Source organism: Amborella trichopoda, chromosome 12 (genome assembly GCF_054954075.1).
Source record: "Amborella trichopoda isolate Santa Cruz 75 chromosome 12, AtrichopodaSantaCruz75HAP2 v2.0, whole genome shotgun sequence".
NCBI classification, from domain to species: domain Eukaryota; kingdom Viridiplantae; phylum Streptophyta; class Magnoliopsida; order Amborellales; family Amborellaceae; genus Amborella; species Amborella trichopoda.
Genome location: NC_142347.1, coordinates 30,326,693 through 30,338,063, shown reverse-complemented (window position 1 = coordinate 30,338,063; position 11,371 = coordinate 30,326,693). Strand labels below are relative to the sequence as shown.

General features: G+C 34.8%; 1 protein-coding gene across 4 annotated transcripts; it reads left to right on the top strand.

Moving 5' to 3' along the window:
* Positions 1-1,431: 1,431 nt before the first annotated feature.
* On the top strand, positions 1,432-10,976 carry LOC18438518 (histone acetyltransferase HAC1). 4 transcript variants are annotated; one of them, XR_016046040.1, is made up of 11 exons: positions 1,432-1,808; positions 2,995-4,046; positions 5,343-5,636; positions 5,723-5,998; positions 6,674-6,802; positions 6,954-7,153; positions 7,526-7,800; positions 8,085-8,224; positions 8,552-8,630; positions 9,219-9,264; positions 10,636-10,976. XR_016046040.1 is itself a non-coding variant. In XM_020670084.2 (10 exons), the coding sequence occupies exons 2-9, from the start codon at positions 3,891-3,893 to the stop codon at positions 9,238-9,240; spliced, it is 1,296 nt and encodes a 431-aa protein (XP_020525743.1). In that variant the 5' UTR covers positions 1,432-1,808; positions 2,995-3,890; the 3' UTR covers positions 9,241-9,264; positions 10,636-10,976. The 4 variants fall into 4 exon arrangements, 2 of the variants coding, with proteins under 2 accessions (XP_020525743.1, XP_088710121.1); XR_016046041.1 differs by having other exon boundaries at positions 1,679-1,808; positions 5,737-5,998; XM_020670084.2 differs by lacking the exon at positions 7,526-7,800.
* Positions 10,977-11,371: the final 395 nt, after the last annotated feature.

The window sequence follows — 11,371 nt, the reverse complement described above, 5'->3', positions numbered from 1 at the left end:
AAACTTTGATTGTAGTTCTCTTAGAAATCCGAGCTCGGTTAGTTTCGATTGACTCATTAGAGATCACATAGGTAGGATACTTATCTCTTACTCAGGTCCGTATAATTTAGTTACTGTAAATAAGGCTGAGGCAAGAGCGATGTTACACGGCTTAAAGTTGATATCTAAATTGGCAAGCAACAAGATCATTGAGAGTGATCTTACTAATATTATAGCAAGGAGTAAGGGAGAAGCTAGGCCGTGCCCATTATGGATGAGATCAAAGATATTTTATCTTCTCTTTCGAATGAGCTTTACCATTACTTTAAGGAGTCCAATATGGATGCATATTTTCTTGTGAATGGAGGTGTTCATAAACAATCGTTGGTGATCACCAATTTCTCTCAAGTGCCTCCTTTCTTTTTTGTGTGCATATAGTATTTAATTTGAAACTTGTTCCAAATTAATCATGTTTAAGCCCCATTTGAAAGCCCAAATCATTTTATTGGATGGAAAACTAAAATAAGAGAAATTGATAGTCTAGCTTTGTGATTTTTTTTAACCTGAAATAAAAAAAAAAAAAACGTTTGATCTCTATCATTCTTTCACCAAAATTCTTTAAATTTTTCTAAACTATTCATATTACATTGATCTTAAAAATTCCTAACAAAGTTTTTTGGATAAAAAGGGAAAATCTTGGAAATTGATGTTTGGTTAATTTTCAATATTTTTTCTATCATTTTCTTTCAAAATGCTTTTTTGATTTATATTTTTTTTATGTTGATTTGTGCCTCCTATAGTATGCTTTTCAATTAATTATTTTATATATCTTTTTCATACTTTTTGGCTTTTTTTCTATGTTTTTATTGTTTCTTATAATATTGACCAAGTCGACCAATCCAACTTGCGGAGTTAAATGGGCAACTTGGACCCTACATGGACCTGTTTGGGTCCCCAAGCTGGTTTTTAAAACATTGCTTTAGATTATTTCTGAAAGGAAGAATTTGAGTTTTGAGTTTAACCTAAAAAAATGTTCAATTTTGAGACTTTTTTTTTTGGAAAAAGTTCATATATGGTTGCAACCATAAAATGTAGAATTACATGTACATCTCAAAAATCCATAGAAAGAGGTTCTTTTATTTTGGAAAAACCCTCTAAAAGATCATCTCGGCATCAAAATGTATGAATATGAAATAAAACATGATTTGAGTCTCAAAAATAGTGTATCTTGCTACACAATATCTAGCCCATCCGTTTTTAATATTTTCATATGTTTATAGATCTACTAGATTTTAACCATATTTAAAGTTTAAAATTTTATAATTAGAGATAAATATAGATTTTAAGATAATCTTAAAGAATCTTTACATCAAAATTACATATTATGATAGAATTTGAAGGTGTGCCTTAATTGGGTCGTTTAAAGTTGCATCCTTATAGAAACCGCACCCCTTTTTTTTTTAAGTGCATAAAGCGTGGAGTTTCGAAATATTTCTTTTTGTTACATTTTCGAAAACTCGGATCCTAAATTTGCCGTTAGTCAGTAACTGAAGTTCAATACCGCACGAGCATGGGAGTTTAGCTCTTTACTAATGCATCGTGTACTCCCGCGGGAACTTCCGTACTTAAATTAATTAACTTCCATGAATTCTATCCCGTCTTTTTAGCGACGAAAAGTATATAAAGCTCAAATGAGAGGGGAGAGTGGGATAGAGAGTGTGGAGAGCGAGGTTATGCCATTACAGAGGGAGAGAACATTTGTACTGCTTCTTCTTCTTCTGCTGCTAAGAAGAAAGAGAAGGAAACAGAAAAGGAATCTATCCCTTCGTGTAAGGCTCATTCCTTCGTTCCTGGTTTGGTTGTTTTTTATTTTTCTCGATTTCTTAAAGAAACCCTAATTCTAGGGCTTCAAAAATATCATTTGGATTCTAGGGTTTTTTTTTCATTTTCTTGAAATTTTCACGCTTACTCAAAGAAACCCTAATTCTAGGGTTTCAGAAATATGATTTGGATTCTAGGGTTTTATTTCATTTTCTTGAATTTGCTTTTTTTGTCTTATATATTTAGAGAATATCCCATTGCACAGTTATGCATGTCTCTCTAATGCTTCTTGTATGGTTCCCTAGGTTATTTTGTTATTTCTCGAATTTTCTTTGACTCAAAACTATGATACCCATTTTCTGTTTTTTATGTGTTTAATTTTATGTAATATTCTTAAAGAATCCTCCACTGTAGGGTTACTTCAAGGCATGTACAGAGACGTCATTACATGGTTCCCTTGGTTATTTTCATCTTCATTTAAACATTTGCTTTTACCTGGCATCTCTAAAGGGCCGGCCCCCCATTGTACCTTAAAGTATATTTCAAAACATTTATTTGATGGCTTCCTTGGGTCTTTTCATCTTTATTAATTTTTTCCTCATCTGAGATTTTTGAGGTAGCCCTTGTTACAGGCTTATTTGATCTACCCTTATGTTATTATCAGTGTTCGACTAATTGGGTTGAGTTCCGCGTACTTGGGCTCGCTAGGGTGGCAAGCCCGACTATCCTTGAGTTGGGTATCCCACTTGAGGATGTTAAGAAAAATTCAAAAAAAAAAAGAAGTTTAAATTATTTGTGATATATATATATATATATATTATTTTATGTTTTCTATCATTTTGGCAAATATTGGAAAGTGCTTTGGCCATGAATAGTTATTTTTACATTATCCCTTGTTTTTTAGATTATTTCTAAAATACCCCTTCACAAATTGATTGTTTCAAATTTCACTACTGTTTTAACTTGATTTAGATGTTCTTTGTTTAATTTTTCTTTAAACATATTTTCCTATTTTTTGGATTTTTTTTTAACACGTTTTAGCTTGGCCGGAACTCGACCTTACTTGGGCCAAGTTACTGGGACTCAGGCCGAGTCCGAGTACTCGGCTTGGGCATTGGCTGGGTAACCAGCCCGAGTCATTGTTTCAGACATTGGTTATGATGGAGAATTGATAGGTTATATGGTACAATGCAGAGTTTTTGCATACTTCAAAGCTGGTGGCTTCTCCAATTATGGCGAAATCATGTGAATCGTCAATGCTTTCTTGCCGTATTGGGAGGTTGAAATTAAAGAATGAAAAAAGACATTCGTCACGTTCAAGATGTAGACCTGTCTCTAAAGATTGCATTGGCTCAGACCAGTCATGACCTCAATTGATAGCTTATTTTGCTCAAACCCAAGCGATTGAAAATCTTACTAATAAAGATTGGATACATGTTGAATGGTTGGTTATTTTGCACTATGGCAGCAAATGTTCAGCTCTGGAAAACCAATGTGCATATCATGACTGTGTAAATGCACGAAGGATTTGGATGCATATTTCTAGTTGTCAAAGTGTTCATTGTCACGTTACCCTTTGTCAGCCGCTGAGGAAATTGTGGGGGCACTATTGTCATTGTAGCAAGGATGCTTGCTTTGTTTGTTTTTGGACTCGTGTGATTACATTTGAACAGAAGCCATCTTTGAACCAGCCATCAAATTCAGGGGAGGCGGATTTGATAAGGAGTAGGGAAGAGGCTATGAGCTCAGAGCTTTTGGGGGATGTGCAACACCCACTGAAAAGAATGAGGGTTGAACAATCTGAAAGTGCAATGCCCACTTTCACCAATGAAGATTGCACCAATGAAGTGCCATACCCAATATCAGAGGTTTGTATTCTTGGGAAAGCAAAAACAGGTGTTCAAATCAAAGAGCCTGGTTTTGTTGATGTTGGGAGTTCCTTACCTTTTTGTCATGAGAGTCAAGGGAACAAACTGGAAAATGGTATGGAGCACACTTCTCAGGTGAAAGGTGATATTTCTTTCACTTCCTCAGATGGGTTGTCATCCCAAGCCACCAATGAAGATTGCACTGAGATAAACGAGTGCTGAATGGAAATAAACCAGGAATCTGTTGTCTTACTAGCCGATCCTGGAGCAGGAACTATGCATGGGACGCAGAAGCTAAGAGGTGCTTCTTTGCTTGAGTATTTCACTCCAGAGCAAATTAGAACTCACATCAACTCTCCAAGGCAGTTTGTGGGTCCGGTTAGTACCCTACTTTCTCAAGGCATACCATTCTAATTTCATGCTTCTCAATGTCTTTGCTATGGGGGGAATGCAGGCATTATGTTTTCTTTGGGATTTACATCCTGAAATATATTAGCCTTGGGGTAACTAAATGCAATCGTCTTAGTTTATTGTAACCGTAAGATTTACATGTTTCTCTCTGGGATTGCAAAATTTTAATTTAATAGATATAACTGTCTCGTCCTATGAAATTTACAACCACTTGTCTACTTTCTTTTCTCACTGTGAATGCGGTATTCTGCCTTATTTTTATGGTGCATATGATTAAATGGATAAGACTGTCGAGGTAAGTACATTTTCAAATGGTTATTTGACTTAGTATTCGAAGATAATTGATTTCCAATATATTTGCGGTATTGTGCTGCTGCTTTTTTTTTTTCTTTTTTTTCTTTTTGGGATTATTCAATCTCGAACATGATATATAAAGTATTGGTTTGATCATCTTGTTGGCACCAATTTTTCACTTTTCGCTGGTCTACCTTTGAGTTCTTTGAACTTTGTGTAGCCTAGTTTTGTTAATGATATGTTAAAAGAAAATCTTGCGCAATCTTCACGAAAATTTCATAATAATACTGTTTAAGTGCATTCTTCCACATGCATGAACTGGGACAGCGCATCTGTGGGCGTGTAGAATAGTCGGACTTCTAATATGCAGTCATCGTTCTTTCTTGTTTTCTTAATTGGCCTTTTTTGTTTTTGATTGGTAACTTAATTTCATTAACTTTTGGAGAACTTTCATGTACAGAAACATACATGATATGCATATTTCTTTATATCAAAATTTAATCTGATTAGTGGGGAATGTGCTAGTTGTTCAGTTGGCCTTGAACCCTCCCTTCATAGATTCTGGGTAATTGAGGGCCATGTTAGTATATTGAGATGCGAGTAAGGTTTGATTGTATTTATTATGCCAGTCCACTAGGTTGATGGTTCATTTTGGCAGATAGTGGTGTCTCGGGATTAGTGTTTGTCTTTTCTAGGGTTTAATACATTGTAAACATCCTTTTAGAGTTGAGAAGTTTACTGTACTGATTCTTTGGTGTTTTTCATTATAGTCATTCTAAGATACCATAACATTATAGCCACTCTAAGATGCTTTAGATAGTTTTATCTTGTGACCTCTGCAAGCATAAATGTGTTAATTTCATATTTTTTTTGTAATATTAGTTATTTGATCCCAGTTTTCCTTGAATATGTTTAATGCGAGTATTAATTTTCAGATTCTCTAACTTTTTATGTTTTCAATGTATCTAGACTAAATCGAAGGCAGAACAACGTCAAGCAATGCAGAATTCTTCAAATCAAAGTCGTTGCCAGTTGTGCTGTATGGAGAACCTTTCTTTTGCACTTGCGGTATATTGTAATTTATGTGGTCTCCATGTCAAGAGAGATGCTATATATTATATCACAAGCAATGGGGGCAAACAATCTTATATTTGTCCTAGATGCTTCCGTGGAGCACGCGGTGAGAGCATTGAAGTTGAAGGATTTCAGGTTTTCAAGTCTAATTTTGTTGAGAAAAAGAACATTGATGAACTTAACGAAGAGGTACGGATCCATCTTGTTAAAGCTAGATCTGCCAGTTCTCATCTTTGTCGATATTTCCCCCTTATTTGTGTAATGCTTCTGTATAGTGGGTTCAATGCAGTGGATGTGGATCTTGGAACCATCAGATATGTGCGCTATTCAATAATAGAAGTTATTCTGGGCAGACTGAATATGTTTGTCCCTATTGTTTTTTACAAGAGGTTGAGGGAGGAAAACGAAACCCTCTACCTCAAAGTGACCTTCACAGTGCTAAAGATTTGCCAATGACAATCCTTAGTGATCAGTTGGAGCAAAGGCTACTTAGGCGGCTAAATTGGGAGAGAGAAGAAAGGGCAAAAGTATCAGGGAAGAATTTTGATGAGGTACCGTGGTTGCATTTTTTGGATCACCTTTAAAGTTTATTGTTTTTATTTTTATTCTCTCTCTCTCTCTCTCCCACACACACTCACATGCACTATGAGTTGTGTATGTAAATGTGTAGTGGAAAATTTGAAATAAACCAGGTCTGTTTTACCTTTTTTTTGGCATTGAATAACTTCCTGTTTTTATCTTGTTACTTGATTTTATAATACAGATTTTGGCATGAATATTTCATATCTCAAGGTATGTAAGTTATGCCATTATAGAGTATATAAAGTTTGCTGAATATGGATTTATTCTCACATGCATGCATTTTGTTTTCATTTTTTATATTATTGCTCATTCACAATATGAGATAACATCTCTATCATAGTTAGGGAGAAGAAGTTTTAAATAACAATGAGTTCTGTTTTGTTTTCAAGTTGATGCTTTGATTCAAGTCCTTTTGGTCATTTGGCTGTTGTTATCTAAAGATTTTATACTGTGGGAGAACAAAGGCTTGTCCTTTTGTTATAATTTGAATTGCATGTTAACATCTTAATATTTTAATATTAATTTCTTTTTTTAATACCATTATAATGATGATGTCTGGACACTATAGTATTGTGAATCTTGGTTCATCAACGAATGGAGTGTTCAAGTTATATTCATTATAATGATGACCACATTGGTTCCAGGTGCCAGGGGCCAAAGATCTTGTCATTAGAGTTTTCTTATCTGTTGACAAGAAATTGCTAGTGAGCCAACGTTTTCTGGAGATTGTTAAAGATGAAAGTTACTCTTCAGAGTTTCCATACAAGTCAAAGGTTAGATAACATTTCCAAAAAATTAGTAAGCCAATCATGATACTTGTGTCGTCATTTTTGAGGCGTTGATGTTGAAAGGAGTCTTGAATTTGATGGTTTTTGCTAGCTCTACTGTGTTTTTGACTTGGATTTATTTGATGATTTTTTGCAGGTCATATTGCTGTTTCAAAAAATTGAAGGCGTAGACGTTGTCTTTTTTGCATGTACGTCCAAGAATATGGTTCGGAATGTCCATATCCAAACAATTGTCGTGTCTGTCTTTCATATATTGATTCTGTCAAGTACTTCCAGCCTGCGATTAAGTCTATTACTGGGGAGGCTCTTCGTACTTTTGTATATCGAGAAATTTTGGTGAGAATCTCATAATTCTTCATACTTTTCCTTTTTATCTCTTTTGTTCATTTGTCTCACTCTTAATCTGATTGCATAAGATTAAGGTTAGATATTAATATGATATTTTCCAATCCAGAATTATGGATTGCATGCGTGGTTCAAAAATTGTATAGCTGATTTAAAAATATAGAATCTGATGTGTCGGTTCATTGCCTGTTACGAGATGGGATAGTTATGATGTCTAGGTCAAGACTGGCAAAAATGATCGTACATTGCTGGTTTTTTCAATGTATTAGGTGATTTATATAAGTGGGTTTCTACCATTTTAGAAAACTTGCAATCTGTCTGGTATAAATTCTGCTACTTCCTGTACTTTTTGGAATATTACAGATGAAGATATTGTAGTGGAGCATACTAATATGTATGAACAATTCTTTGTGCGTACTGGTGAAAAGAAGGCAAATGTGACCTTGACTTCTGTGCCATATTTTGATGGGGATTACTTTGCTAGAAGGGCAGCGTATATTATTGCTAATATTGATAAAGAAGATGGTGAAAAACAACAAAAGAGTGGAAAAAGTCCAGCTTCAAAAATGGCTCCGAAATATTCAACCCAAGCTATTGTTACAAATGATACTGCAAAGGAAGCACTCTTGACACAGAAAGTACAAAGCAATTTTTTTTTAGCTATATCTTTCAAAATCATTGTGTTTTTTTTTTGCTACTTGAACTGTTATATATTAAACATTCTTGACCACTTATCAAAAAACCACATTTGTCCTCAGATGCCACTTTTTTACAAAGATAACATCATTAATTAGTTAACTGCCATTTTCTTGCGATCTTTAACATTCTTTCTATCCTTTTAAGGGTTTATGTGGTTCTTTCTTTGTTAGTTTGATCATCTTATTGAATGTAATGCTAATTTACACTGTGTTTCCTTTGCCAGCTTGGAGATTCCATTCGTAAGAAGAGGGAGGATTTTATTGTGGTTCACATGCAGCATGCATGAAAGTACTGTGGTGAATTTGAAATATCCGGCAAGCTCCGGGTTTGCATGTTGTGTGAAATTTTTTATCTTCGTGAGAAGTAAGTGCTTATTTTCGATGAATGAATTTTTACAATTTACCCTTCTAAGTGACTGTTGTCTTTCTAATGTTCGTCTTAAGATAAACTCACATGATTCTTGAAAATCATATCATCTATGTTTTATTAAGAACAGAAAAGAAAAGCTTTCGTAACTGAATGAATGCTATAGAATTTAATTGCAAAAATGCACTAAAGTGGATATTTTAAGGCACTTATAATTTCACCTTTTAATTCGGTCAGTAGGCAATGCAATATCTATTTGAATCAAAAGTAGTTTTTAACTTTTAAATGATGAAAATGTTAACTAATTTTTTGTTTATCTTGAAGTTGTTATGAGGCCGAACAAAATGTTGATTGCAAGAATCAAATTCCCTGTAACAGAAGGGGAAAGCATTCCTTTTCTCCTGTAAGTAGAGCAATTAGACATGAAGTCTCTCATCTAAATTTCGGCATACATGGATTATCTTCTGTGCATTTCAACTGTTAATATTTATAGATTTCTTAAATGTGACTTTATAGTATGGTGGACTATATAAAAATCATGGTCCATTGGGTCATTGCAGACCATTTTGAAAGATGGGCCGTGATGGAGTGTGTGTTGGGTTCACTTGAACTGACATGGAAACCTTACTTCTTTCCATCACTCTCCATCCCATTATTGGAGGTTGATGATCCAATGGACATTGCTTTACCCATTTCCATTTTATTAGGTTATATTTACCCTTACTAAATTCTATTTAAGGCTTCATTTAGCTTTTTGATCGCTATGCTTTTGGCTATATTAACAACACATATTAACTCCTTGCGGGTCGAGATGAATGATCCTTCGTCAAGCACCGAGGACAAGGATGGTATTTTACAAAGTGAAATATTTTATACACCACAAGGCTTCTTAGGCTTCTCTGTAGATAATCATTTACAATTTGATACCTTACGCCGTGCAAAGCATTCCTCTTTTGTGATCATTGATACTCTACATGACAATTTCCGCAAGAGCTTACATTGTCAGCCACTGAAGGGTCAAAGCGGAAAATAACAAGGTGAGCAGAAAAGGGGTTTGTTGAACATTCCTGTTAAAATATGTTGCTAAGTTGAATCACTATAAAGTTGTGAAAGGACCCATTCTGGGGTTTCTATGGATTGATAAATATGTAGTTAGTTACATTTGTTTTACCATGGGCAAAGTATATTCTAATCCACTGCAGTATTGTAAAACCCCGGTCATGTTGGATCTTCCTTATACATTGAAGTGATGGATAGTGATAGAGATTGACATGGAGCCACTCACCTGAGGGTGGTTGCCACTGTTCCTCCATCACTATCCATGGCTTTAGTGGAGGGTGAATGGGGATTTCTACAATGTATTGGGTTACGCCATAATTTCCCTTGACCATGTATATACCATTGTTTTCCCTTGATGAATATTCCTTCTAAGATTGTATGGTTTTTGTGTAACATGAGTCATGAGAGTGCATTGCATATTACAACATGATTTAGGAAAATGAGAGAAGGAAAATAAAACATAAAATAATCTTTTATGAGACCCAAAATTCAGTACTTCTATTTCTGTTTTCCTTCTTACATATTTATAAAAGTAACCTTAAGTCACTTTTCCCATAAGAAACCCTAGTCACTATTAAATCTTCGCCCTTCATCTTCTCAAATTAAATTTTAACTCTATCCCTCAGTTCTCTATAACAAAAAAAGACTTAATTACCTAAGATAACTAAAAAAATTAAATGATCAAATGAACCCAATCTCCATCTTTGAAGAAAAAAGCAAAATAAACAAATCTACCTGTTACCTTTCATGCGCACACATGGGAAAGGGGTTCTAATAGTTATTTTACAACCTTTGATTGCATGATCTCTTTACTCAACTTCAAATAGAGTAGGATCTTCTTCTTCGACTTGGGTGAGCAATGCCAATATCCCAATTGTTTTGAACTTGAACTTTTCAGTGGTCATGCTAACTCTAGCTGATGCTATGCCTGAGCAATGGAGAAATGGAAAAGGCATTTGAAAGATGTGATTCAAACATGATAGGGAGCTATCCGTACTAGATCACTTTCAAATGCTAATCCAGTTGAGAGCACTGAAGAACAATGGATGGTCGCTTTCCCCCAACCCCCGCACCCCACCGTATTAATCTGATGTTTTAGAGCTATCCTTACTAGAGCACTGAAGAACAATGTATGGTCGCGCCCCCCCTCCCCCCTCCCCACCTCATCGGTGTCCAATATCATATGCATCATCAAACTTAATGCTCTTTTGTGGTTTAATCTGAGGAGTCCTTAACATCTCTCTCTCTCTCTCAATCCATCTCAACAATGTCATTTTTCTTTTGTTTACCTGATTAAAAGGTTTTCATTTGCACTAGTTAACACTGTAAATTTGCTTATGTATCATCAGCTTGAAGGATCGAAAGTCGAATTCCATTAGGAGATTGGTGTAAAAGAAGAAGAACCGGCCTTTCATTGCCTTAGGAGTTGCAGAGGCAGGAGGAAAGAAACAGAACCAAAAGAGGTTGCTGAGTCATTCAATATTTGCTCTGATCTTCCCTTTAAGATGCTGTGTATAATAATTAATTTGCAATACACTCTTTTTCTCCCTCTATCTATCTATCTATTTGTTTGTCTATCAATCCATCCATCTGTTCATTTTCATCTATTTATTTGTTTCTTCATGTATTAGCTATGACATTGTATATTATAATTTAATCTGAAATTATTTTCTGAATTCATTTTTTTGAATTCATTTTCTGATCTGACCTTAAGGATGGAGCAATTGTACAATACACGAAGGAAAATATTCCACACCCATTGCATGATACTTGAAAGAAGATATTCCACGCTGAAACTTGTCTAAGGACAAAGGTGTTTTTAGCTTTTCAATAGGTTTTTGGAATGTGATGGGCATTCGGGGATTGAATTTTAGTAACTGTATGTATGTGAAACCATAAATGACGGTCCCCTGACTCATCTATTTATATAAGTGCTCCCTCCAAAATCCATCTTATCTTCGAGATGGATTCTAGATCCAAAAGTTTAGGGGTTGAGAATCTCCATCACAGTGAATATGAATCTAACAAAAGAATTACATTTTAAAATAAAAAATGATATTTTTGAGATGGATGTTTGATGCATCA

What these genes read in the sequence shown, in the direction of transcription:
- LOC18438518 (XM_020670084.2), top strand. Translation starts at nt 3,891, where the DNA reads ATGGAAATAAACCAGGAATCTGTTGTCTTACTAGCCGATCCTGGAGCA. An exon ending in TTGATGAACTTAACGAAGAG is followed by an intron (nt 5,637 to 5,722) that starts GTACGGATCCAT and finishes GCTTCTGTATAG; the next exon opens with TGGGTTCAATGCAGTGGATG. An exon ending in GAAAGCATTCCTTTTCTCCT is followed by an intron (nt 8,631 to 9,218) that starts GTAAGTAGAGCA and finishes AATTTCCGCAAG; the next exon opens with AGCTTACATTGTCAGCCACT.